This window comes from Manacus candei, unplaced genomic scaffold (genome assembly GCF_025592945.1).
Source record: "Manacus candei isolate 608988 ecotype Guabito, Panama unplaced genomic scaffold, ASM2559294v1 h1tg000023l, whole genome shotgun sequence".
NCBI lineage: Eukaryota > Metazoa > Chordata > Aves > Passeriformes > Pipridae > Manacus > Manacus candei.
The window spans coordinates 1,536,490-1,561,019 of NW_026138071.1; the positions used below are offsets into that span (position 1 = coordinate 1,536,490).

The window sequence follows — 24,530 nt, forward strand, 5'->3', positions numbered from 1 at the left end:
GATTCTTCTATTATAAGAGACTTTGCTATTGGGAACTTCAACAGATAAGGAAAAGCAACTCCCTAATGGACATGCTAATGCAGCCCAACTGTGACATAGATCTCCTGTCCCATTCCTCCTGGGCAGGACCAAACAGTCCCATTGCATTAACACCTGTAAAAGCTATCTTGCAACAGAGGTCAAGGATCACCTGTGCCTGTGAGCTGAACTGTACTTAAATGTTAGCTGTGAACACCAGAGGCTGGAAATGACTCATGGTGGGTACAATCTGGAGTTGCTCAATACAAGCATAGGTCCATGTCTGATTGCCTGCAGGCTGCAGTTGTCTTTCACTAACACTTCCATTTTCTGTGACATGCTAGAAACAACCTGCACAGCCCATGGGCTGGAACAGTACTATCAGTGATTTCTCAGCACAAACCATTTAGGGCTCTTTTTATGGCTTCAGGATAAGCAACTTCCGCTTATACACTACTATAGTTCTGCCAGTGCTGATGAGGCAAGACAGTCTATGGTAGGATGGCTTGTTTTATTATATTAATTTCTGATTCAGTATTATTTGGCTTTGCTGTAACCAATTGCCTGTGCACGTAGACGCTTAAAACTGCTTCTATCCCAATCTTAGCTGCCTCTGCAGTAATAACAAAGCATGATCTTGGACAGTTTGGCATGTGATTAATAACTGTTCAGATTTCCTTGGCAGTTTTAGCATATGCTAATTGGGTTAACAAGGTACTGAGTGCTCCAAGGTGTTATGAATGTGTTGTAAAATCAGAAATTCTGCTGTCAAATGCATTAATTACTCATGGTCTGTAATTTGCTTGCAAGGAGCCTTCTCCGAAAGACGGTATTTCCAATCATTTCTCCTACTCTTCTGTGAAAGACATTAGCACAGCAGCACCAAGAGCATCTTTAAGTGATACTGTCTCATTCCTAGAGAAGGAATCTCAGCCAACAGGCTCCCTGGTGTATTCGGTGAGTGTCAGATTCCTGCTCAGCTGCAGCGGGACAATCAAGTTGCACTGGGGCCCTTGCCACGGGCTGCTCTAACCCGTGTGCAAGACCCATTTGGCCACCTGGACACAAACAGTTCCAGAGGACTGTGGACCTGATGGGATCAAGTCCGAAGTGAGGGACACCCAGCCACAGCTTGGGGCTGTTCCACATGCCTCACTCCCTGTTATTTTCCACATCTCAGCCTCTAAGCTTTATTGCTATTCCCATTCTTCTGCTCCCTACCTTTGCACTTAAGGCACGATGACTCATTCCCACCTCTTGCTATCCAGTCACACTGCCTGACGGTGTTTCTCATCTTTGCAAAATAAAAGCCACAGTGATCAGACCAAAGAGTTGTCACAAGCACCCTGTGCTCTCCATTTTACAGGTAAGATCAGACAAAACAGTCACACTGCTGTTCAAGCCTACAGAACAGACAAGAAAGTCACAGTATCACTTGTTCCCATTTATCCATTTTGCTGAAACATGCCCAGTTTATCCACTGTCATAGAGGCAGGTTCACACGATTCCTTCTGCTCCTTCTGCTAGTTCTTTCTTACTAAAATTCACATCTCGTGATGTCATTTCTGTGGAACTGAGAAACTCATTCTTTTCTGTCCTCCCTCTTCCTGTTCATTTTCCACTCCATGAACATAAAAGCCTTACTCAACAGTGACATTCAAGTTGACACTGATTTCTGTGAAGTGAATGTAATAAGATAAACTCTATATCTTTGTCTGATTACACTGAGACATACTGACCTGAGTAATTGCACCAGTCATTTCATCCAGTCAAATCACTGATGGAAATTAACACTAGATGGTGGGACAAAAACACTTCCTTGACTAATCAGCCTCAGTGAACAAAGTTCCTGGCAACAAAGAGGTTGTATCTAGATGTATGGAGAAATGACGGATGATAAATTTAATTTTTTTCTTCAAAAATCTGAAGACAGAGTAAACACACTATGTAGCAGACAGGGCAATAATATATGAATATGAGAAACAGGTGAGGAAATGATCACCCAGTCAAGGGTTTGTTTGCATAGGACTTAATCACCCAAGAACATGCTTTAGAGGAAACTGGAAAGGTGTGTATAGAAGATGACTTTTTCCAAGGAACAGCTGACTGAAATGGTAGCAGCTCTTTATGCAATCCACACTTGTTAGTGGAAACAGGTGTGACAGCAGGAAGGAAATGTTTAATGTTTAGATGTAAAAACACGACTCTTTCTTGCTTGACTGAAAGATTAGTGTTGGCTCAAAGCCATTATCAGGCTCATAATGTTCTCTAGTTTCAAGTATAAAGGTTCAAGGCAATAACCTGCTTGAGAAGGATTACAGATTCAGGTCCTGCTAAAGGCAGTCCTCACATACTTAAAAGGAACAGGGTTTGGCCTGGAATCATAACTGGTTTCCAAAAGTGGAGGTGGGAACACACATATGTGATGGGCAGCTGAATGCAGACAGCTCATACATGCAGTCTAACACAACACTTTTACATGAGTGAGTTCTTTATTTGCTATATTGCAGTTGAAGAAAAGAGGAACCATCTATTTTTCTGCACCTAAAAGATCACTGGGGCCAGTCACACAATGGAAACATGCTGCCCCTCAAACAGCTCCTGGAATAATCACTTGCATTAGCACATTGCTCATAATGCTAATTGAGCAAAGCAAAAAAAGTAGCTCAGCATACCAACCACAACTTGGCAAAAAAAGCACAAAATGTTTAAATCTGACTGATTTCAAAGGACAATAACTATACGCCCAGCATAGAGCTTATATTGTGCTGAATCAAAGCTACCATTCCCCCTCTCTGCCTGCTGCTCATGAAACAGTTTGGCCACCTACCCTATGTGGTGAGTAGAGGATGTGCAATTCAAGCTGCTTCCAGTGACTTCTTCCCTCCTGCTCAGCCACCACAACTCCTGTAGCGTGCCATGAGGCTATGCAGAGAGAATGGCTGCTGCTGGATAATCTAACACTCCTAACCCCTTTGGCTCCAGCAATTTAAAAGGAATGCTCACAATTTATTTAATCCTAAAATCCATCTTGTCACACGAGTTAATAGTTAGATAATGCTATGCATAACATTGTAAGCATGGCACCATAAATAAGAAAGCATTTAAATAAAAACGTTTGCAGCAAATATTGAAATCCAGTTCCAAGATTCACTTCATTAGAAACCAAACCAATGTATTAATCTCCACTGCGTGTTTTAAAGACATGAAGCCCAGATTTCAAGAGTTTCTGAGCACCTCAAGCTGCTTCTGCATTTTGAAAAGAAAGGAAAAATAACATTAAAATGGCTTTTTAAAGGCTTCTCCTTCCTTTGTATGTTCTCATACTTACAGCACGTTTAATTTGTAACCTGGTATTCAGCCCCAGAAAAGTGCTTTCCCAAAAAAGTTTCAGGAACAAAATAAGGTTCTTGCTACACTTTTTCTGGTCAGATCTGCAAAGCATCAAAACAACCTTTGCCCAGTGCTTTCTTAAGAACATAAAGTAACTGGAAAACAGTAGGCAAGTGATTCTTTCTCAGCCCCTGTGGCATAGCAACACAAATCTGACAACCAACAAGTATTGTCCCTTGATCTCCCTTACGAAAGAGTGCCCAATGGATTCAGCACCAAGTGAGGCTGAGACAGAACTTCTCCTCGTGCTGGGCAGCAGTGTGAGCTCTGGCAAATCACATCGGTGCTCTGTGACCTGTTTTCTCAGCCACAAAATGACACTGACTGCTTTGCAGTAGCCTGAGATCTATGACTACAGAATATGAGATAGACATCCCATGCAATTGAAGTTGGTTGCTCTTTTCTAGCTTGTCAGCATATTTGTTAAAACAGGATTTACCATCAAAATAGAACAAACAGCAAGACCTCTCACGTTAGTGATGATAATGTGAAAGAGGCAAAGCTCTTCTTAATTCTGCCATCATTCAGGGCTCATTTAAAACCCACTAAACTGCTAATTGCTGCCATGATTTTATTTCATTTTCCTCAATCATATATATGCTGTCTTGGGACACTCAGAGTCACGCCTTTATTGTCCCCAATCAAGAGTTTATGTCAGTGATTTAAATTTGCTTCTCTTTGCTAGATTTATTTTCTCCTCTACAGCACAAAGAAATTTAGCAAGAGAGACACAATCTGTTGTGATGAAAATGCAAAGCTAGAAAAGTGTTCTAGCTCTTGCAATGATATTTTTTATTGTTCCCCATGAGGGGAATTATCTCCATTAATGGTGATTACAAATCCCTGTTTACTGGGACATTAGCTTCCCTTATGCTTGTTACTGAAATGAAAAGAGGCAACCAAAACATGACAGAGCTGTCATTATAAAACACTTATCCTATTAAGCCACTTAGCCATAGTCTTTACATAGGGATGGGATGCCCAGAAGAATTCTTCGGAGAATTAATCAGTTATACATTAAGAAATGCAAAGGAAAACTTTCATTCATTAGGATCAATTTTAGCAGTTTCTATATTAGTCCTGTCAACAAAAATACCAGGTTCATGGATTCAAGTGGCCACCTTTCAGATCTGCACCTGGAGAGGCACATTCTGGTTCTCCTGAAATGCAGCAGTGCTGCTTTTCTCTCTCACAGCAATCAAGGACTGGGAATGAGCAGATGGAAAATAAGTTGTATATTTGTTTAGAAGACATCCGCTTTAGCCCAGCTCTTACTGAACTATTTTTATTCATTTATCTCCTCCGTCACAGGGAAAGTGTTTTGTTCAAAGGCTGGAGGCAAATCCTGCTACTACTGAAACAAAACCCTGAGCAGCAATGGATTCCTGAAAGGCTGGATCTGGTGTGGAGCTACGAGATGCTCAAAGCCAGATATTCATCTGGTGCAGAGTGAGGTGCTTTCCTTGACTTGGTGAAAGAAAACTGACTTACTTATCATCCTGTTTGCTTTCCATGTTTTCAAATAACTTATCTTTTCTGCCTTGCACCTCTGACCCAACAGCTGCCTAACCCTGTATAACAGCTCTCACCAACCCCTTTCTCCAGTGCCATGTAATTAATTGCATTTCAGCCTCAACAATGTTATCTTTTTCCTTTTTTTTTTTTTTTTTTGGTGGAAATGAGTGGCCAAGTGCTCATAAATAACACATGGGCATCATACAAAGAGAAGGTCATAAGGGAGGAACTTGATGAGCCTGAGAAAGGGTTGATTTTTAAAGTCCTTTCTCAGTCCTCAGATTTCTCTCCTAGGAAGTCTGAAGGGCAGAGGTTTCATAAAGGTAAAAGGTACCAAAGGTTCAGTTGCTGGGGAGGGCAGCAGAACTACAGAGCTATGGGAGAGTTTCTGCAAAATAACTGCCTGTAGCACTGAGACCAGGACCTTTGCAAGAACATGAAACCTCAGAGATTTCAAAAGACAACCCACAAAAACAACCCCTGAAAACCTGGTTTACACCTCTTATATCTGAGCAGCAGAGGGAGGGGTGTTGCAGCCATAATCTGCTCAGCATTGCAACAAAAGCCAGAAGGTGATTCCAGAACAGCCCTCAGCCCCTAATCTGTACCCTGCAGTCAGCAGCTGTTTAAGCCAGTACAAATCTGGGGGAGGCTGGGTTCTGCTGCTGGGAAGGTAGGAGGGAAGCAGAGACAGGGTGCCATCAGCCTTTCAAGTGTCCCAGCACACACTGGAAGCGTGCACAGTGGAGGATTATCCATGACGCATGATGCCAAACTGTGAAGGTAAAGATCAGCCAGTGGAATGGCACTTGCCCGATTTTACATGGAGCAACAGGTACAGAACACAGCCCTTTACCTTTCTAAGGACAATCAGCTAAATTCATACAAAAATCAGTGCTCTCTGCATTGTCTGCAGCAAGCAAGAAAGCTGAAGTTTCTGTGTTTCAATTTACTTTTTCTTATCTATATAAATATCACACTTCTAAATGATGGTTTAACAACAACTCCTGTTTTAAAGGAACATCACATGGCTTGGCTAAGTATTTCTTCTGCTGGGTAGACTCCTGCTGTCCTTTCCTATTGACTCCTTAGGATCATGCAGTAAATATCAACACTGGAAAACATTTAGAAGTAATGATGCCAACTGAGGCCCAGGACCTGTGGGGCACAGCTAGCTCCCACCCTCACTTCTTCCTGCAAGCTAAGAAGGCTCAGCACCTCGAGAGATGCTGCCCCAAAGTCACAATAACAAACCCAACTGACTCTTGCAAAAATAAACAACCACTAGTCAACACAAAGCTTTTCTCCATGACAGTGGAAAATACGCATGTGTGGTCCAGCCATGTTCTTTCAATAACTGTTTATTTGCAAGTATGGTCAGGAAGTGACGCTGTAGTATCAGGAAAAGTGAACCCAGGGAGAAAAGGGCCTGTGGAGTTGTGCCATATGTTTCACACCCCTCTGTTTCTCACCCACATTTGAGGAGGGTGAGTTTGATTTTGATTGTTTTAAATTAGTTTTAAATTAGGGCAAGATCCAAACAGAAAAATAAAGCTTGTCTGGATAGCAGCAGCGCTGTGATTCTGGAAACAGAGGCTTGAGGGGACCTTTGGATGTCTCTCTCTCAGCTGTAGGCTGCCAGTAGCAAGGCATGCATGTGGTTTACAAGGTGGGGAGAATGCTGACTCCAAGGCAGTGAAGTGCCTCCTGGGGCATCCTGCAGCAAAAATATTTGGCTCCAGAATAAATACTGCCTCAGAACACTGAAGAGGCCATGAGTTTGTGGATGAGCAGAAGCAACTAGAATAGCCCTCCCCATAACTCAGAGCCTTTTATTTTCTTCCCTAATTGACCTAGGGGTGACAAGAGGTAAACCCTTACTGGGATTTAAGGGGAAAGAGAAGATAAAATAATGATACATTGCGTGGTGTGATCTCTTCCTCCAGTTCTCCTGGAAGCTTTCACCTCCCTCAGCTACTTGCACAGCTCTGTGCTTCCCTGTGGCTTGTCCTCCATATTCCTACATCTCCTTCTATTGCCTCCCCCTGCAGTACCTATGTTCTTGTGATACTTCATGGTCCTCCATGGTCATAGCTGTACTTGACCAGGCAACACACAAAGACTTGAGGTTAAAGAGTTAAAATGAATTATCTCACTGTCTGCCTGCTCTCTTTTGCCCTTGATCACGCATTTCACCATGCCACTTCCACATGAGAATGTGTGAATGAGTTTTATATAAGTTCTATATACAGGTTTGGATGGAGAAACATTTACCAGCAGACAGCAAGCTGAAGGGAGGAGAAGTAAGAGCTGAGACGGTGGGCTGTGAAATTTTCCCAAGAACTGATCAGCTCTGGAGATAAGCAGCCTTGATTAATCCCCAGGAACTGATAAATTCAGCACACCAAGAGTCAGCCAGATCTGGGCAAGGCCACCAGCACACACCAGCATAACTCAGACTACATCCAAGGTGGCAATAGCTACTGTGTGCAGATTCACACATACTCCTGATAAAAAAGGACCCTTCAACAGAATTTCTGAACACCTGCCTAAGAGCTACTGCTCACCAGTACAGACCTCCACACCCGAATTAAAGGTCTTCTTATGAATATCTGTGTTTTCCTGATTTGATCCCCTATACGAAGAAAAAAGGAATTTGGAACTGTTTCCCTTTGTCACCCTCCTTCATAGACAGTTTTGTTTCCAATACCAAACTTCTTGCTAATATTAACTTTGAACTTGAATGATCTCCATGTCCTCTAACATCCTTGATCAATGAAGTTTACAGTGTTGTTCAGAGATTGGTTCCTAACACTAATTTCTGATCTTACTTGAACTTTTCTTCCTTTCTAGACAGTTATTCTGTGTTATCCCTATATGCCCTTTACAGCTGGAACCATGTTGTTCCAAGGTTTTCTAAGTTTTTTGAACAAACCTGGCACTTCTAGTAAGCATTAATGGCACACAAATGATGAATTCTAAAATAAAAAAAATGTATGCCAAAAAGAAAACATATTGTTCCTCCAGAGGGATATATTTAATATTGTACAGCCAAATCAAACAAACACACTGTAATCACTAGAATGAAACCCCAGAAACAACTCAAAACAACAGCACAGGAAAAATAAATATGAACTCAGGTTCTTTGAAGAACAGAAGGAGAATGATCAGATTTAGATGAAGAATAACTTCTTGCTTAATGACAACATAGAAGGTAGAACTTGAGATGAAATTAAAAAAATAATAAAATACCCTTTTTAAAAACAAGTTCTAAATACTGTTTGCTCCTTTTTTTTCCAAGTCGAGCACTTTAGATGATCTGGTAGCCCAAGAATAGATACAGAGACAACCACAGAATACTGATGGACAATTCCTATTCTATTTATGTCCTCATTTTGGGGAACCACACAATCTAGCCACCTTTTGTCCCTTCTATCAACAGAAAAACAGCATGATGCTGAGCCAGGAGTATCCATTTCGTGTCCTGAGCAGGCTGGTTTCCAAAGTGGTGCTCAGATTTTTAGGAACATGGGCCTGGGCAGGTGCCAGTGTACCCCTATGAGATGTGACAGAGCAGGTCAGTCTGTGGGCAGGATAAGGAATCACCTGGGCCAGTGTCAGTCCAGGACTGACATCCTGTGCTGTGGAAGAACAGAAGTGAAAAGGAATTGTTCATGAGAAGAAAGGGAAGGAATACAATGTTAATTTTGATAAGCAGTGATGAGGAAATGGCCTTTAATGACTTACAGTTGAGCTCACACTCATTAGTGGATATTTAGAGGAAGAAGGAACTCAATCTCTTGATCTCTTAATATATATGTTGGTGTTTTTTTGTCTAACCATTACAGATGGAATCTTGCTGGAAAAAAATACTATTTTTGACTAACATGAATCAGTTTTAAGTGTTTCCCAATCAGTCAAAGATCAATTCAGAGCTAGAAAATTCTCTGACACCTGAGATTCAACTCAGTTTCTAATGTAAGGTAAATGGCAACAAATCATTGACATCTGGCTCTTTGAAAAACCACAGCACATCTATAAAAGTCAAACAACAGCTGGTCCCGGTTTAGAGCTGAAAACCAGAATATTCTTTAATTCTTCTGTGCAAATTAATAATTTATTTTTATTCTTCTGTCTTAAAATGACTGGGGTTGGTGATATCTTTGAAATAAAGATAGGGATTTTACTGCACTTCCTTCCTTTTTAATCTGTTTTGATTGCTTCAAACTGATTCACTTAAACATCCCTATAACTTAAACATCCTCTTTCTTCACAATAGGCATCAAAATATCTTCTTCTGTGTTTAGTAATATAGATTTATTGATGTGGACCTTGATTTATTTCCTGTCATTTAAGACCATAATGTTGTTCACAGCTGAATTTCAGCCATCATTTCAAAGGCACCACTCTGCACCTTATTCTGGACATTTTAAATTTACAGCCATCCTGTCTAAGCAGGATCACATGTTCTTCAGAAATGTCTTGTGATTGAGAGATACCACATTTACCGTGAATTTAGGATACTTGCTATATGAACTAAGATGACCTTTATCTGTGTGCCTTGCGCCCTTATGAGGAATGTGTCCATCAGCACATCAGTATAGAATCTGATTTTCACACTGCTTGCAGGACTAGAAAGGAGAGATCAAGTGGGTTGCCACAGAAAATACATTTAAATACACTCAACATGGAAGTGTTGATATTCATACCTAAAATGTTTTAGGAGAGTTTCAGCCTGAAGGAGTTCCATACACTTGTTTTGTTATAGAAGGACTTGACTTATATTTTCAAATGTTATTGATTTACTTATTTTCCACCAAAAGATGGATTAGATTGAAATGATCTAAGAATAAGACTGAATGTATACTAAATGCTGACCCTTATTTCCTAAATGAAAAAAAAATCTATTAAAATCAATAACAAATGTTCTTTATGAAATGGATAGCAATAGACATGAAAATTTACAAAAGAATGCACTTTATAAAAGCAGTGGAGCATACTCAATCCGCCTTGGGTGTAGGTGCCAGTTGTGCATGGAGGAAAATGCTGAAAATAAATCTTTTAAGAATCTCTTCCTGTAGGACTTCACTTCCAGGGACTTTCAGTTGAATCTGTTTTCAGCATCTGATCACTCAACTGCATCTGGATTCATATCTGCAGTTATTTATAGCTGAAAGAAAACCAAAACCCTGGGAGAGGTGTTAAGAAAATATCTGCTGCTTCTGGCACTAGTCTGGAAATAAACTTGTGAGTGCTGAGCAGTGACCCTGCACTGACCACCACAGGAATGGCTTTCCTTTGGGGAGAATTGTGCCCAAGCATTTTGAGAGCAGAAGTCCAACTAAAATTCCACAGCACTTTCAGAAATCCCAGCTGAGATATTTAAGAGGCATGGCAAATTTCCTGTCTGCCCTTTATGAAGGTAGTTTCTGGGAATATTACCCAAGGAACAGTATGACTGCTATTTCCATGGGCACTGCAGACGTCCATATCTCTAGGTATTCATTCATTTTTGCCCATGAATTTGATCCTCCACAGTCAGCAAACTCTCAATAGGCAGTTTGTTGGTGGTTTTGTTGGGATTTTTTTTGTTTGTTTTGGTTTGGTTTTGTCTTTTGTTTAGGTACATTAGAAACAATCACAGTGAGATTAAAACTTTATCAATATAATACAATTAAAAATCTGGCGCTATTCATATTACTTTAAATGTCATTTGATGTGAGAATGAAAGGTCCCCTTCAGAAGCTTCTGATGCATTCTTTCCTTTGTCTTGGCTTTGCTATATTTTCACAGTGATGAAGCCAGGGTTGTGCGAAACAGTCAAATCTCTGGGAAATTTCTTGCTAAAATTCAACTGTTAGATAAAAAAAGAAGACCTCTGGGGAAATTCATCCACTTCATCATCTCCGTAGTAGGTGTGTGAGGAATTGTCCAGCCATGCAGTACAATAGGAAATGGATAATGCTCCACTACCTGGTTAGAGAAAGTCCCCTGAGTAATCACTATGAATTTTGCAAGTGCTTCCAACAAGTGTTATATTTTAAAAGCAGCTGATCATATTTTACTTTGTTTTTCAAAAGAACACATACACCTTTTCCGAGAAAGCTCTTTGAAACAAGACAGCCTATGGCTAGTGCTGCCTCCACCCACAGCTGCAGCAAACCTTTGCTGGCAACAACAGAAAGCAAATGTCCTTACTCTCAGCAGCACTTGCACCCTTGACAGATCTCTTCTCAGAGGTAAACTGCTAATCATCTACTTGTTACATTTAGAAATGGGTGCTGGAAAAGAGAGGTAACATGTAATTCAAACCAGGATTAAACCTGGCTGAAGATTAAGGTTGGTAAGAATTAATTTTTTTATTGTTTTGGAATCTGATTCCAATCCAGGGAAGACCAAAGTCCATTTTTTCTAAGTTCATAGAGAAAAAAAGAGGGCCAAAGGCCCCAGAATTGTCCTGGGAGATATGTGTTGTAGGCAGAGCCAGTATTAATACCTGTTTTGAGGAGCTGGAGATCCTGTGCTACATGCATTATAAAACAATAAAAAAAGAGCTGTTGACTGACTCTGCTTGCAGATGGCAGATGGGTAAATTCCTGTATAGTAAAAGCCATGGGGTGACTGGTGTAGACAAAAAAAGGCAGTGAGACCTATCAACCAAGTCCCTAAAGCAGAGATTAAGTCATACTAAGGCAGAGCATAGGTCTAACACTGAGCACTGTAACTATTTGGAACCCCTCTGGGGTTCAGAATTTTCTGTGAGTGCCTGTGTAACTTCGCACAACAATTTAAATAAAATGTGTATAGCACTTAAGTCCTGGGAAGACTTCATTTAGAAATCTAAAAAATTTAATTTATACCTTGTCTCTTTGAGTGTGTTATATTTCACTCCAAGAGCCTCACGTTTATTTTCCAAAAGACTGAAAAATCTCAAATGTAGACAGGCAGGTACAGCTCTGCAAATCAAATGCTGGAATATTTCATAATGCTGGCACTGCTGCATTCCTGATAATAAATACAGAAAGTAGAGAGAAAGTCTTTACTTAGGAAAGAGAGAAGAAAGAAAAGTGCCATTAGTGAGCATCAGTGATTAGAAAGGCAAGTTCACTCCAAAGAAAGCATTGCCAGCAGAGATAACCCAGTCTCATTTTATCAGCTCCAAGTGTCACTTCAATGACTTCAGTTTCAGGGAACCATTCAGAGGGAAGACTTGAATTTACAGGGGTCCTAGCTAAGATTCAAAGCAAAAACTGAGAGACAGTCACCCAAAGCCCAAGGAAATACCTAAAAAATCTACCATTAGAGAGACAGAGAGGGAAAGGAGAGAGATGTCATCTCCTGGCTGAACAATTTATTTCCTTGATAAGATAAACATTTTGCTACTACATGACAGAGAGTTAACCACCTATAGCTAGTGAGCACTCAAGAAGGCTAATTAAAGTGCCAAAATGTTTTGTCAGGTTTTCCTTTGATCACTATCGTGTTTTCCCTTTTCCACAGGTGAGGGCAGTAAGAATTCAGTGTGACAACTGCACTAATGCTAGGCAGCATTCAAGCAATAGAAATACATCCTCTGGGCCATAATTCACTCCTCTTTATCATACCTTCACAGGAAAAATTCACTTAACAGTCAGCAGTCATTTTCTATTACATAAATTTAATTTTTCTTGTGGTGCCATAATTCATCAATCACTATAAGGAAGCAGCACTCCAGACAGTACACTGAATTCTGGCACATCACTTGCCTGAACAGGCTTAGTGCAGAATAACCACAACAATACTTACATAAATGAGTCCAAATCAATTCCTTTCCTTGCCCTTTAGAAACTCACAACTGTTTAATCTAATGTAATTTATTGAGACTAAAACATCTTGGTTGGAGGAAGAAACCTCTTCAGATCAATGCCGAGCCTCACCTGGCAGACCAAGTGCTGGCACCTATCACAGTGCTCCAGAAAATAGGAAGATTGCTGAAGAAATAGTCCAGATTTTGTATTTAAGTGACTACCTGCTTCACCACCCACTCCATATTCCCATGATCATGCTCTTCCTTAACTCTGCCACAGTCAAGAGTTTACATCACACCTTCCAGTTTCCTTTACATCAGCTACAATCCACAGCACCCACTAAACACCGGCAGAGAGAGACTGTTCAGTTCAGTCTCACTGCTCAAGTACTGCAGAGACCCCAGTCCACAGTGACACATTTTGGCCATACACAAGCACTGCTGGGGGCCAACACGTCCTGCCCTTTGACATCCCCCCAGTATTGCAGTAGAAATGTGTCTCTTACACATGACTCAACACAGAACTCACTGGCAGAGATAGAAAAGGCCAAAACTCAGATCATGGGATGCACACATTGTGTCATAATAATGTCAGAGGGATAGAGGGCTTCAATCACCAGCTGTGTAAATATTTTTTTAGAGCTTAAACATGGTTAAAAAAACCCTAGTACCAGGGGTCCAAAAGAAAAAAAAATGCTTCAGGAAAGTAAACTATATAAGTGAGAGCTACAGAATACTTTAGCAACATTCAAGAGAGACAGAGATCTGTTATGAAGTTTTTAATTCTGCTTGGTATGTCAGTTCCCTTGCTGAGAAACTAAGTAGAAATTAAATTGTCAGCTCAGTCTTAGCAAGAGTGCTCTTGTTAGCAGAATTAATGTATGCATTTGCCTTATGGTATTGCTTTTAATTTCCCTGTGACTTTAATTCCATCTATGAAAATGGGGATCCCTTTCATATTTATCCCATATCTGCATTTTCTGTATTTGACAAAGTAATATTTAATATTTTCATAATTTTTAAATTATTCTTCCTTATGTTGATGTTCTTATTTCAAGGAGATTTTCCTTTAAAGGTTACTAGCCCTACCAATCATCCCTTCCAACTTTACCCATTCTGTGATTCTGTGATTTTCCTTATGGCCTCCTTGTGAGGTATGCAACACAGCAAGTTACCTTTACTATGTAATGAGTGGGCATTTCTGTTTGCTAATTTTTGTTTGGTTTTCTGTTTGTTTGGGTTTTTATGTTGTTTTGGGGGTTTATGGACTTTTTTGGGGGTTTGTGTGTGTGTGTTTTTCTTTTTAAATAACACATATTAACACTAAGTGACAGTACAAGGAAACACAACCTGTTTAGAAAAAAGAGCAGCATGTTGGTGCACAACTTCATGGATTTCAAACTCAAAATGATGAGTAGCCTCAAGAAAGAAAGAGGGGGATCAAGACACTCCTCATATCTGTGTTACTTGGAAAGGAAACTTCCAAGGAACTGAGAATTCTTCCTAATAAAGAAACTGAAGCAGTACTTCCTGCTTCAGCAACAATATCATGGGGAGAAATCACCTTGATTAGAAACCTTTCAAGAAAAGAGAATTTGCCCCTAAGTGACTTGTTCCAAAAAGCCTTATTTCTAAAATCTCCCCTCTTACAGTGATTACCTTCAAGTAGAAAAATTATTATTCCCAGATTTTTTATAATACCAAGATCTCAGTCTCATGACTGCTCAAACATGAGCTAAGTCTAGCAGCTAATGGAAAAGATAAAAGTGTATTGTGTATATTTATTTTTAGAGAGTAAAAAGTTTTCAGTTCACATTTCAGAGCTTTTTTCCACATCCAAAAACAACAGAAGGAAATAAGAACTGCTCTCCTCAGTATTCTGCAAAAACCAAGACAAAAGAGGCCATTGTAAGATGGACCAGTATCGCCAGAAACAGCTGTTTCACAAGCCAACAGCTCAATGGGCTTAACAAATGAGAATGCCCTGCATGTAGCATTTTCTTTATGTAATTCCCCATTGCTTTGAATCCAAATATAAAGACTGAAATCCCGTGTGCCATGAATTGAATAGGGCAAGGATTTCTCCCTAAGGAGAGGTTTTTAGATAGCATGCTGAAGAGGGCTTACTGTATAGAACAAAAGCTCTCTCCTTTGCCTTTTGGAAAAGGATGAAGAAATTTTGCATAGTAGGTTACCTAAGACCTGACCTGGATGCTCAATGGGAATTACAATTGCTGTAATAGTATTCATTATCTATTGATTCTTTAGCACTAAGTCTGGGTCATCAACCAGCTTTCTGCCTTCTATATAAAACTTACACAATACAAATGACAATCCAAATAATTCTTTGTATGAAATATTTTAGATTATAAATTGCATATAGAAAAAATTATGGATTGCAAATGTAAAAATTAACATTTTATATGTAGTCTCTTTCTTACCTCTTATAAAGGTGCAGACTACAGACTTTACTTCAAGTTTGTATTTCTACTATATAGTATTTAATGAAAATGAAATGTTTGAGCCCAGGGATAATTGCTTTATATATTTTTGAGAGACAAAAATCCAAGAAAGTGAACAATATTAAACACTAAGATCCAGATTTAAGAAGCTACTTAATCAGATATTTAATTTAAACAGACATGAACATTATTAATTTGTTTAATCTGAAGAGTCTGTATAATTACCTGACCACTGCCTGCAGCCAGGAAAGCCTGAATATTTAAATGCTTAGTAACACTTCTGGAGTCAGGCATATAATTAAGAATATTTTTAAAGCAGAGTCTGCTACTATAAAGGCTGCTGTGAATTTCCTTTAATGTACAAAAATAGGTCCAAATTTGGGTCTGTATCCTATGTTGGGACAACAGAGGGTAATGCTATAATTAATGTACAAATGTAATGTTTGCAAGAATTCCTGTCTCCCCCTCCCCCCAATTCCTCATCCAAACAAAGAAAAGAAAGAGGAAAGGGTATTGTGTCACCAAATATGATTTGTGATGGCCTCCAACATGTGAGTGACGGAGCAGAACGAGGACTCGGCTCTTCTGGCCCCCAGTCAAGGGCTCTGTCCTCTGCATCAAATGATCCCCCTGATAAATGTTGTGGCTACATTCAGCTGTCTTGAGAGAAAACAAAATCCTTGCTGAATTTACAGCAATGCTATTTCGTTCCCACTTAAAAACCAAAAACCTTCTGTATTTTTAGAAGTTTGAAATGCAAAGGTAAAGCTTAGCTCTAGGGCTGCGCTGGGATGAGAGGAGATGGAAATCACTACTCACAAGCCAGAAGGAATTGACTCACAAATAAGTTGAAAGAAATACATATGACTTGAGGCATGAGGAGTGTTATTACAGCAGAAGTGCTACTTGAGATGGATTATCTTTGAGAAGTTGTGATTTTCTTTGTCTAAAATGTTGCTTGGCATTCTTGTCTGAACATTCAGCAAATGTGTTAGGTAATCCTCAGGTGCAATAGCCAGGTTTAGGGAAAAGACAAAGTGTGTCAGCTGGATCTTTGAATTCTTTTGCCTTCAGAGAGTCAACTCTTATGTGTTACTTGAGAATTGTTTCTGGCACAGAGTTAACACATATATGGTCCCAATGTAGCAATAATCTGCCGCCATCCTGGCACACTGCTAGCACTGCAGAACCCTGCTGTAAATGAGGCTGCCGTGAACAGCCAGAGTTTTTAAAGGTAAGAGCTCTTTCTATTGGCTCCACAGGAAGGAGATCTCACTGGGGCACACAGAGAGGTCATCCATGGAGGCTACTGCTGTGAAAAGCCCCAAAGCTTGAATTGGAGCTCCTGGGGAGCTCTGCTGATTATGCTGTAGTTAAATAGGCAGGGAAACCACTATTTGCTGAACACCTTACCTATCAGAGCTGCTATCAGTCCCACACAAGTTAATTACAGCATGTTATGTTACAGTGTTTACCAAGTGCTATTAACTCTGCTAAGAAAACTGAATCAGAGAGCGTAATATGGTCCAGTCTTCCACTGTCAATAACCAGCACCAGCCTATGTGAGAATATAAAACTTCCCAGTCCATTGACATTCACTCAGACCATCCTAGAAGATAAGCTCAACTACACACTGGAGGAAAAAAAATACAATTTTAAACTTGGAGAGTAAAATAACCTCACTAGAATGACAGTGAATTGTTCCCATGTGGTAAAACTTCACCACTAGGAGTCGTGTGTCTCGGGTCCTTGCACAGCTTTGGATCTGCCGACAGACAGATGTTTGAACTGAGACTGAATGCAGGTGTGTCTCTGTGCCTCTTCAATGGGAAATAAGACAACTCAGCTTCATCTGTCATTAATTTGGGTAACATTGTGTAGAAAAACCAAGAAAGAACTGTAAAGAGATGCAGGGACATGATTTTCCTTGGAGCAAAGACATGATAATGCAGCAGTCTGTGAGCTAAATTCTACACAGTATTCTGGCAGTAACAAGAAGGAAGCTGTTCAGCAGGAACTGCCTCTCTAGTTAAAGATGATGCACTAGCATCTCAGACAAGTGTATTTAAGCCTTAGCTGCACACTCAAATTTCTATTCATTAAATGTATAAAAGGACACACAAACACAGTCTCAAGTCAGCAAGTGAACCTACCCACCTTAAAAAAGTTAAAAGCATGACATAACCTGTTCCCCAATGGTAATAGCTTCTTCCCTGTAAGGTCTGGTACTCAGTTTATCTCATACACATTTACCATTCATTTCAAACAAGGTTTTGGATAGAAATTCCTATAACCCTTTCCAGTCTTGCATCCTTAAACAAACTCCTGCCACGATGGGCTGTCTTTCAGGGTACAGCCTGACTTGGCACCATAGCTCTTGTATGCAGCTGCAGCATGCAATATGGAGCATCTCACCTAGACATTACCAGAGTTCATGCAACCGAGTCAATGGGCTTGGGGTAAACGAGCAAAGCTTATGCAAATGCTTAAAATTAAACATGAGCTCAAGTACTTTACTGAAGTCAGGGCCTTTATCAGGAATGATAAATGTGAAAAACGCAGAAAGTAAGGCAAGTCCACTGAAGGGTTGAAGACACAAGAAAATACTTCTCAGACATCGGGCAAAGTATTTGCATACATTACAGTGGCCTTTGGATTGTGAGGATCAATACTTTTATAAGGCACATTATTGGACAAAAAAGCAAAATCATGGGGACGTGCCTTTAAGATAAATACAATAGCTGGTCTTACAAAGGTAATTTATTTGCAATTAACTTATATTTCTGAGGCCAGCTTTCAAAATAATGCCTGCACTGAACCTTACCTGTGAACTTTACAACCAAAACTTGGACTCTGATTTTGTGAAGACACCCTTCTACCTTTTTAAGTGGTAGCATAATTAAAGCCCTGATAAACAGATAAATCCATAAAGGCATGGAAGAATTGATATTTTTTCAAGCTACCTGTGGTTTCTAAATAACACATGACGTGAACACGGGCATTATCTCAGTGGATATGACAAACCCCATCAGCAAAGGTAATTATTAACCACCAATTTACTCCTAGCACCAATTGCTAATTCAGTGGAAGACCACAGTTGGAAGTATCAGGGTGACAAATTGAAGTGAGGCCTCCTGGTGGAGCTGGGAATCTGGACTCAGATTGTCTGACATGTAAAACAATGAGTACATACGTGCCGACAGTGTGCAGCATTCCAACAGAATCTAGCGCGTCTCGGGGCCATCCATATGCTCCACCATATGTCTGTGAGGAAAGGGGTCCAGAATCACAGTCTCTGGAAAGGGTAGGTCTCCCAGGCTCTCAAGATACCAGCCAGGATCCCAGTGTTGCTGTATTCATTGGTGTGTAAGCACCTGTATTCCCGCCAACAAACTACTGATTTCAGCTCAGAGGGTAAATATGTAACATAACCAACTGTTTGCTTATTCAGAAGCTGGCTCTCACGGGACAAGTTCTACTGGGGAAGAAAAGGTTGCTCTGGGCTGTGTTTCTTCAGAGCCAATCCAGCCTCTGTATTAACCACAAAAAGCTGCAGCAACAGAGATGTTACCGTGTACAACAGCAGTACTGATGAGCACATAGAAACAGGCTGGAATTTAATAGCCTAGCAAGGGGGAATAGAAGTTTCAACTCACTCAGTAGATGACAGGTTGCTTTATTTTGCCTTCTATTCTGCTTTTCACTTATATTTTCCAGGAGGCAATTAGCTACCATGTATTTTCACATTCCAGTCCTACCTTATCACTGTCCACTGTGTTCTGTGACGTCCTGGATGCAATGGAAATGGTGTCAGGTTGACTGCTGCCATCCCCTTGACTGTCTGCATCATCTATTCCATCTCTGCAAGAGACATAATAGGGGAACAATGACGCTTACTGAACACTCCACCTTAGAATGTGCACAGCTTTACAGGTGGATTTGAGAAGAGCAGCGTCAGCGGGACAGAGCTGGCTTTGTGCCACAATTACCTCACTAATGCAGCCCATGATGCTATTTAACTGCAATTTAAAATGATGTCACCCTTAGCCATAGGGTTGGGATTAGCACATAATCACAACATTTGTTGCTGGAAACAGGATGGCCATTGCCTGCATATTGACAGCATAGAAGACTCTGGCATTCAGAAATATCTGTGTAATGAGGGTGTCAGGCAGAAATCTTCCTTCAATTAGATTTCTGCCCTAACCAAAAGCATTCAGCCTAGTTTACATGTAACGCTGAAGGAAAGGGCATTTCTTTTGCCTCACAGGAACCACATCTTCAGAAATTTAATACTGCATATTTAAAATTTAAGTTTGGATAGCCTTAAATATGCTATCCAAACAAACATAAAGACAGTGTAGAGGGTCTACAAATTTACCTCTAAGAGGCTGATAACAGAGGGTATTTTCTTCTGTTTTGCTGTATAGATAAACTTCTAAATTTTTACTGGTCTTTCAAATGAAACATTTAAATAATCCAAAATACATATTTAAGGACAAAGAAAAAAAAGGATCTCCATTCTGTACTAGAAAACTCTTGTATTGGTGCCTGTTCCCAGGAAGAAATGTCTGGATCTCTGCCTTGGTACAGGTCTCCTGGGTGACCTTGGATACTTAAGCTTTGGATGTCTCTATAATACATACTGAAGTAAGAGAGGCATAAAACTTGTGAGGAAATAGAGGTGCTCAAATTACAGGTGGCTTTTGGGAATGCCACAACAGAGAAAGAACAATTCATTTTGTCTAATTTCTATTTAATCCAGGATTGAAAGAAATTGACAAGAAAAATTAGTATTACTTCACGGGCTGAAATGAGTTTGTATTTGATGATAAAAACAGATCCTTCACTGTAATAATTTACTGTCATGATCAACTAGGATTTTCATTTCAAACAATTAAAAATGCCAAATGGGGAAAAAATTATGGTTTTATTCAAATGTGAAGAAGTAAAATCTACTTTAGGAAAGAAACATAACCTTGGACTTGGAAGAATGTTTACTGTTTGTTTCTCTCTAATACTTTGGAGTGCAGTACAATAAAAGATCTTTGCACATAGAAAAGCTTTCTAGCTACGTTTGCCAAGACAACATATAAAAAGAAAAGACAATGAAAACTGTTTTGACTAGAGGAAAAAGCCCACAAACACTACACTACACTGGGTTGAGAAAACATTAATGATTTCATGTTATAGGGAATGGTTGAGGTTACCTTCTACTGTTGTTTCGCTGCTTTGCTGGTGTCTTGGGGAGCTGAATTGGCTCTTTCAGAGCTCCCTTCAGATGAATAATCCTTTCTTGAATAACTTCCCGGATATTTTTGATCCATTCCTGTTTTGTTTCAATACTGGATGCCTAAAGTTCCACAAGGCAGAAAGACAGAGACTTTATCATGTTCTCAGGATGTCACCTCCTGTGTAGAAGAATCGTGGTTGGCTGATGAAAATGCATGATTACCTGTTTGTCCTCTCTGCTGTACTGGATTACCTGGTAGCCCCCAGAGAACTGAGAGCATTTTTACCAGATCTACTTGGCAAGCAGCAGCAAAGCAGCTAAGCTCTGGATAAACATATTTAATGCTAAGCAATACAGCATGGTCTGTAGAGGGGAAATAGGTTATCAGTGCACAAATGGGATTTCCTCAGACAAAACAACCATAATATGAATTCATTAGAAACTCACTTGACAGAAAAGGCTGTCAGCTCTGGAGGTTTGAGGAATGGGTGACTGTTGATATGCCCAGTGGCAAAGGACTAAGAATTACACCTCTCAGCCAAACACCCTGAGATGTGCCCTGTGTCACTGTGCAACTACTCAACCCAGGCTGCAAGAGGAGATGCAATTCCAGCAAGGCTGCACAACCACATTTCCAATTCCAACTGGAGCCTTAGAGCTGAAGTGCTCCTGATGCTGGCATGACCCCACTGACGGACATGGAAGCCAAGGGAATATGAGGAAGGAAGAAACTGTCCTCTCATGTAGTGTTCCCAAGGCCTGAACTAGAAGCTCTAAATGTAAAGAAAACAAACAGAAAAGACTTACTTTCAGCACTGTTTTATTGTCTGAGGACGGTGTTCGTCCAGACCACAAAGCAAATTTGCAGGGATCTCCTTCAACATGTTCAGTCACTCCCAGTTCTGAGGTCTAGTGTGAAGGAAAGATGATGAGAGATTTCATATATATGAAGCTTCATGAGTCCAGAAAACTTTGGACTTGTAGGAAGAAGTGGGGTGGCTGGGATGGGTAAGGGAATGAGATCTTATCTCTGCTTTGCTACACATAGATAAAAGAGACAGAAGACCACTGGGGATGGCAGGGAATTGAATGGCTTGACTGATCCTGCTTACATTTCCCACCCATCCTTCACATCTCACTATCTTAAAACTCTCCAGATTCGCTGCAAGCTGACTTCCAGGTGAGCCCTGCAGGACTGAGAGCCAGCCCTTCCAGGTGGCATTAATATCCCAAACCCAGCATGGGGACTTGAGAGCCATCTACCAAACTCCACCTCTACCTACAAGAAACACAACACCCAGAATGTTTTCTTTGCAGCCACACCTACCAGTAACTTGTTCTTGTAAACATATTTTGTGTGTCCTGAAGAATCTTTGATCTCTTTGCTAAACACCAAAGAGATTTCAAAGAGAAACAAATGCCTCTCACGGCCTTTCCGAATAAGAGACTTGGGATCCCACACTTGGAAGGAATCCTGAAGAATCAGCTCTCCCTGGACGTCCAGGTTCTCATCAAACCCTAAAACCACAAAACAGATTGGCTTTTATTTATTCTTAGGACCAGCAATTCCCAGAAACACCAGAGCAGTAAGGACTTGAAATAAAAGTCTTTTTCTTTTTTTACACATATCCTGAAAGGACTTTATTGGCACCCATTGCCCCAGTGAAAATATTTTTCTTTTTCCCTTTTTTTTTTTCCCTACTGCAATGATGTAAGTATTTCACCAGAGGCAAATATATCATATGTGCTAAATGAGACTGCTGCTAAACTGTAGTAGGAATTACTTAAAAACAAACATTATGAAGGTTTCAGTGGTGGTTACTGTACACAGAACTGCATTGCAAGAAATCTTATGCATGTCAATACAAATTCAGAGAAATGTAGTGTGTGGTGGGTAGAAATGCCTCACTCTACCATGATGCTTTCAAGCATGTCAACCAACCTTCAAGGGAGAGCAGTGGCATGGGGGAGCTACATCTTTTGAGTGAAGTGGTATGGTGTCTGAAACAAGTTTTCCAGGAGAAGTTTCCCATCTTTCATGCTGCCTGTCAAACACCTTCACATGGCTGAGGATCACAGGACTCCCTCCCTCCCTCCCTCCACTTAACTGGAGAAAAGGGAGTCCGCAGTGCAAGGTGCCATCAAGTTCCTGTCTCAGCAGCTGCTCTCGGCAGCTCACGGGTCACACTTCTCTCCAGAGCTGGGGGCTGTTCTACCACCAGCACAGTCTGGTTGGCTCTGTCAGACAGCTCTGGAGAGCAGCAAGCAGTCCTGGTCCCTGCTCCAAATATTCAGGAGTAATGTCTTATTCAGAAGACAACTCTCTAAGTGCTTGGCTACCCTAACAAAGTCATTCCTGCTTCTTCATTATTGTGTGGGGCTGATCATCTCATGAGGACAGAATATCCAGATCTTATGTTGGGAACCCTTGTTTTTCACCAGACACCACAGTTAAAACCATCTTCATAGTGTTTCTGTCTACGCTGGGTCAGTTTGCTCTCCTGCAATTTTAATTACCTGGTCTTAATGTGCTGCCTAGCTACTGGCACAGTTTCCTATGTTTCACCTGTTTTAGTACTCTGCTTGTTTCTTGGTTCTGACTCAGGCCAGGTTGGAAATTATTTTCTCAGGCCAAGAAAACATTTGAGAAAATAAAGTATCTGTGTCCAGAATAAAATTTTTAAGTTTTAGATATACTCCACACATCAAAAAGCCAATAAAAGACTTTATGCCAATCAAATTTTTCCTGTAATTTTAATTTTTTTTAAAATAATATTTTTTACATCTTTGGCATAATTATGCTAACATTTTGAAACACAAGCTGTTTTGACTCAGAAAAACAGAACTTTTGAAATGTTGAAACAGTATTTAGAAATGTTTTGCTCCAATAATTGTTACGGCTGCCAGCAGCTTAACTGATACTGTTTCAGGAGGATTTTTTTTTCATTAAGAAAGAATGTTTTAACTAAATATATATATACATACATTGTACACATATATGTACATACACGTGCATGTACATATACACACACACATAAGAGATAAAAAAATAACCCCCCAAAACTTCCTAGCCAGCTTTATTCTTCCAAGACTTGTGGAAAAATATCAGAAAGGAGCCAGAAGGTACCTGAAAATTATGATCAAACAACAGTACTGCTACAGTCAACCTCTACTAACTTTCCACACAAGTTACAAGCAGGCTTTATTTATCTGTGGGTCCCTCCCCTGCCCTGGCCACCTGCCCATCTGCTACCTTCCAGCATGCTGACGTGCATTGCATCGTTGGCCTTCTTTGGGACACTGAGCATCACTTCCAGACCATCTTTGAGCTCCCCTTTGCCCTCCTCGCAGCAGGTCAGCAGTTCCTAAGAAGCAATGCAGAAACACCCATAAACAAACTCTGACCAACATGCTGGCTTTGTGTCTGACTGTGTTTTTTGGTACATGCAACTGCTTCACTACCAGTGATAGGAGAAAGCTGAACTATAGCAAACCCCACTGTGGATGCTCACAAATAGGGGGGATCAAACAGAAATGACTATAAAACGAGATAAAGCAAGGTGCTCTCAAGTGAGACTGTGCATTTGGAAGATTTCTGGGGACTTTTGCTCATGTTGCAGCCACCACTCCATCCAGCTGTGCCCAGTGGGTGGCAGGATTCCTGCCTGATCCTGCAGTGCTGGTGGGCACTCCAGGGCAGGGAGGGCCTTTCAGGAAAGATTCATCTGAGGAGAGACCAAAGTGGTGCTTTAGCCTTCCCACCAGCAGATTGGTTATGCAGTGCAGGTTTGCTGTCCCACAGCACTCACAAGGCTATGGTAAACCTGAGTGTTGTTTCAGTAAACAGGTATAAAGCACGGATTTGTCAGTGTGTTGAACGTAGCAAGTACCTTCTTAGTACAGCATATCACTCCTTTGGTATATACACAGGAAGATTTAAAGAGAAGTATCATATCTGATCCTAGGTTTTCAAAGACAGAATCTGTTTTTTCCCTTAACCCACAGAATTTTTTCTTCTCTGGCTTACTAGTTTGAAGTGAACAATGGCTGGTTAAGTAAGATCTAAAATTAACTTATGCACAAGATACTAGAAAAACCTGTAACCAATTTACAAAAAACAACA

At 40.4% G+C, this 24,530-nt stretch overlaps 1 protein-coding gene across 16 annotated transcripts in view; it reads right to left on the bottom strand.

The window, feature by feature from the left end:
- The window catches only part of KALRN (kalirin RhoGEF kinase), a 505,663-nt gene that overhangs the window by 114,827 nt on the left and 366,306 nt on the right, over window positions 1–24,530 (bottom strand). For all 16 annotated transcript variants that reach the window (XR_007904562.1, XR_007904561.1, XR_007904560.1 and 13 more), the window contains 5 exons: window positions 23,661–23,772; window positions 21,735–21,925; window positions 21,215–21,316; window positions 20,385–20,527; window positions 18,933–19,035 (listed from right to left, as the gene is read on the bottom strand). Coding sequence is in view for 13 of the 16 variants with exons in the window: in XM_051787529.1 (XP_051643489.1) it covers window positions 18,933–19,035; window positions 20,385–20,527; window positions 21,215–21,316; window positions 21,735–21,925; window positions 23,661–23,772 (651 nt within the window). In the remaining 3 variants the exon portion in view is untranslated. The remainder of the gene's footprint in view (window positions 1–18,932; window positions 19,036–20,384; window positions 20,528–21,214; window positions 21,317–21,734; window positions 21,926–23,660; window positions 23,773–24,530) is intronic.